General features: G+C 35.9%; 1 protein-coding gene across 2 annotated transcripts; it reads right to left on the bottom strand.

Annotated features, from left to right (window-relative positions):
• Nucleotides 1-364: 364 nt before the first annotated feature.
• On the bottom strand, nucleotides 365-3,492 carry LOC113472281. Of its 2 annotated transcripts, XM_026831959.1 has the most exons (3): nucleotides 2,659-3,492; nucleotides 2,071-2,197; nucleotides 365-1,014 (listed from the first exon to the last, which is right to left on the bottom strand). In XM_026831959.1, exons 1-2 carry the CDS (start codon nucleotides 3,346-3,348, stop codon nucleotides 2,120-2,122), a joined length of 768 nt encoding a protein of 255 aa, XP_026687760.1. In that variant the 5' UTR covers nucleotides 3,349-3,492; the 3' UTR covers nucleotides 365-1,014; nucleotides 2,071-2,119. The 2 variants fall into 2 exon arrangements, with proteins under 2 accessions (XP_026687760.1, XP_026687759.1); XM_026831958.1 differs by having other exon boundaries at nucleotides 365-2,197.
• Between the last annotated feature and the right edge of the window lie 868 nt (nucleotides 3,493-4,360).

The following is a 4,360-nucleotide window of genomic DNA, read 5'->3' as shown; positions in this document are numbered from 1 at the left end:
TGTTTTGTCGAATAGGCATTGACGGGTGTGGCAAATTAATCTATGATCCTCCATGTTAATCCTTTTGCACGTAAACCCCATCGCTAAGGCTTCAGTTTTGCTTTGATTGATGAAAATGTGGTTATTATAAAAGTATTTCTGTAAATTTATCATGTCACTCTGGGCATTTCTCACTGCTATTATTGGGTCGCTATGAATAGAAACAATACAGCTATCGTCTGCAAACATTCTAAGGCTGCTCGTTCTTTTCAAGTACTTGACATCATAGGTGTAGATATTAAACCAGGTGGGGGAATTTATCCCCCCCTGGACTGAGCCTTGTAGGACCTGGAGCTCTTCACTAGTAACTTTACCAATCTTAGTTACCTGTTTTCTACCTTGGAGGTAATTATTGAAAAGTTCGTGGGAAATCCCTACTTCACTGAACTTTTTCACTAGGATTTCATGGTCTAGTGTATCAAAAACAAAGCTTAGGTCAAGCAGCAGGATGATGACGCATTGCCTTTGATCTAGAGCGGTATTGATTTCATCTGCGAAATCCTGTAGGAGCGTAATAGTGCTCTTACCTGTCTGAAAGCCATGTTGAAATTCAGGTAAAATTTTATTTTCATATAGGTATTTCTTCGTAACGTTGTTCACGTGTTTTTCAAAGATTTTTTCCAGTATTGGAAGAGAACCTACAGGACGATAATTCCGCATTTCGTCTGGCTTACCTTTCTTAAAAAGAGGTGTAATACAGGAGGTCTTCAGGCCCGGTGGTATAATGGAAGTTTTTAACATAATATTTATGAATTTAGTTACCAATGGTGTGAGAGTAGCAGCATTGCGAACAACATCGCCATTCCTGATACCATCTGAACCTTGTCCAGTTTTCTTCATATTCTTCATGATATTGTAAACTTCTTTCTCCGTGGCACTCCTGAGTAGCATGCTGGAGGTAACATTCGGTAGCTCATGTTGTTCAAACTGCACATCCAGAATAGGTCCATCGTTCTTCGCCTTTATCTCCATCACCTGGTTAATGAAATTAAAATTAAATTTACTCGCCAACGTCTTTATGTCTTCTGTTTTAAAGTTACGTTTCAGCATGGATTCAATTGGTACTTTTATTTTCCTATCCATCAACTCATTTATCATTCGCCATGTTTTAAGCATATCGCCTTCGCACGCCTGAAACTGTTTATGAATGAAAATTCTTTTCTCTTTCTTAATAATATTTGTTGTCACATTCCTCTGTTTCTTATATTCTTCATAAATAATTTTATTATTTTTATTGTTACGCCACCTTCGTAAGAGTTGGTTGCGTTTTTCAATTTCTATTTTAATTTTCTGGTTAACCCATGGCATTTCATGATTTTGTCGTTTTTTTACGACTACTTTTTTTGAAGTATTATAGATTTTATTGAATTCTTCAACTATCCTCTCGTAAAGCTCGTTTGAGTTCTGACTATTATCTAGACCAGACCAATAATTTTGCATTATTTTTTGCTGTACAAGTTTATTATCTAAAATTTCAAGAAATTCTGGGACTATGGGAGCTCGAGTGTATGTACAATAGTTTTTCAGTGTAATTCTGAGGGCAACAAAGTGGTGATCGGCAATCTTATCATTAATAACAGAGGGAAACATACTATACAGGTTACGGCTAAATCTATAGTTTATGTGATCTATACATGTTGACGTAAGTCTGTCTTCGACCATTTCCTCCCTCGTGGGTTTCGAGATGGAGGGTATAATGGTATTTTCGTACAACATATTTAGGTAACGAGAGTTTTTGCTCGTCCTCTTTAAAATACAGATATTTACATCACCGACAATTACGAGGTTTTCATCCCTTTTACAGGCCGTTCGTAGCCAGAAATCCAAATCATTTAGGAACCTCTCAAGATTTAATTTTGGGGGTCTGTAGATAGCTACCAATGTAAATTTATTATTTCTTTCAGTATGTGAGATTTTCAAGCAGAGATTTTCCGCTTCATCAAGGTTGTATTTTAAATCTTCAACTTCCCATTGTTCTTTGTGGAAAACCATTACACCTCCTCCACTTCTTAGTTTTCTGCACTTTGTTACCTGCTTGAAGTTCCTCAACTGATAGGCCATTGCCTCCTCTTCCCTCACGTTAACTTCCGTCAGTATGAGAAAGTCCAGCGTTGACATGACGTGTTGGATTTTGATACACAGGAGATCCCAATGTGCTCTCACAGTTTTAATGTTCACATGCAAGAGAGATAAAACATCATTGTTAATTGTTTGATGCCATTCATCAATTCCTTCGAAGGAGTTACAGGGTGGTAAAACATTATGTATATTGTTTAGTAGTATTCTACTATTATGGCTCATAATAACTAATTTTTATTAGGTACATAGTAGTAACCTTTAGTTGTAGTGGTGGATTCAGATTTTTCCCAGATCATCCATACAGGAGAGTCTCATGATTCTGGCGTTCTCGGTTTTCTTAAACAATATGTTACCATTTTGAACCCATAGGTATTTATAATCCTTTTCTATTTTTACTTTTCGTGCCTCAAAGAACAGTTTTTTGTAATAAGGACTCAATGATTCATTTATAATAAGGAATGACTTATCACTATTAATAGTGTTTTCCAATTTTGACCACACCTTATTTCTCTTAATCTTAGTGAGTACCTCATTTCTTACCTCCTGAGACTCGAACTTGACTGTAATGACCGTCTTTTCCTTCTTGTCTTCTCCAACCTTCTTGGTCACTTTCTCCACCTTGGTCTTAATCTCGTTAGGTTGATAGCCCGCCTTCTCCAGGATTATGTTAGTAACAACTTTAGGATCAGCCTCCTTATTTTGAATACCAGAGATCTCCATCATATTCATAAAGTCCTTCTGTGTATTCTCTTGTATTTGTATTTCCAAAGTTCTCAGCCTTGTTTTCAGTTCCCTGTTCTCCGTCTCTGTTTTATCAATCCTCTTCTCCATAGCTATCAACTTTTGTTCAAGATTTTTCAATGTTGTGCAGGATTGCTCAACTTTCTCTCCATAAAAGTTCAGATTAGCTTCAAAGTCGTCCAATTTCTTACTCACTTTCTTCTCGAACCCATCCCACTTTTTGGCCATTTCCTTCAGCATCTTGCCCACGTCCTGCCCAGTTTCCTCCTCTTCATCTTCATCACTGATATTGCCGTCGGCTGGTGGATTGGTCTTCCTACATCTCAGACAGATCCACTCTGAGCGCCTGGTAGCACCCATGGATTTCCATGAGCTGAATTTTAGTTTGCAACAATCGAAATGATAACACCTGTTGCATTGTGCACACCGCGTATAATCCAATTCTCCAGCTTCAGAAGGTAGGTTTTTATTACAGATCCCACAGCTCATCTTGCAAAGCTTGAGTAGAGTGAGAGAGCAGAATGAATGACTGATTAACAATCACTAGGGTCACTGATAGGTATCTTATCTGATCTTGATATTATTATCACAAAATATGAATGAATGCAAGTTTCCGTAATATTATTGACTTGTTACTTAGTTCCGAACTTAGCCTTGTTAGTTTATTACCTATTACTTCATATATAGTTAGTTTCTAACGTTAATTTTTAATTATTTGACAAAAAAAAAAAAAAAAATAATACTGTTTTTATTTCTACTTTATTAGTATTTGAAATTCGCAGCGATTTATTGTTTTTGTTTCTTAATTTCGTGACGTATATTTACGGAAGATACCGATAGCTTCCGACTCATCCGAAGAAGAATAATTAATTTAAATATTAAAATATTAATTAATTTAATAGTTAAAGTTTTTTATTAAACCGTTTTAAGATGTATTTAAATGAAAGAAAAGTTCAAAATAGGAAATAAATGTACAAATTTAGCCACAGATTTAGTTATTTTGATCAGTTATGAGTTTACAAGATTATGGAATGGATACCAACACAATGGATTTCACCCGCCAAGCTGGGGAAACCCGAGTTTAATGAGAATTAACCGTGACGAAATAGTTTAAAATATCAACTATTCTGTATTAAACCACTAAGAATAGTATCTATTTATTCTTAAAAATCACAACTTTTGTATTAAAAAGGTTCCTAATTTATCCAAAAAACTATTTTATTTGCACAATTTAAGGAGCGTCAACTTTCACAGAGAGAGGCTGAGAGAGAGAGAGAGACGAGAGAGAGAGAGAGAGAAGAGAGAGAGAGAGAGAGAGGAGAGAGAGAGAGAGAGAGAATGAGGAGAGAGAGAGAGAGAGAGAGAGGGACTAAAAGCGATGGAAGACGTGTTAGGAAACCATACCTCACTTCAGATTTTCTACTCGCTTTCATGACCATTACATAATATACAATTACATATACACATACAAACCGTTACCTCATACTTCATTATCATTCAT

The sequence above is a fragment of the Diaphorina citri genome, unplaced genomic scaffold (genome assembly GCF_000475195.1).
Source record: "Diaphorina citri unplaced genomic scaffold, Diaci psyllid genome assembly version 1.1 scaffold4589, whole genome shotgun sequence".
NCBI classification, from domain to species: Eukaryota; Metazoa; Arthropoda; class Insecta; order Hemiptera; family Psyllidae; genus Diaphorina; species Diaphorina citri.
The sequence above is the reverse complement of the archived record's forward strand: the minus strand, read 5'-3'. Positions and strand labels throughout refer to the sequence as shown.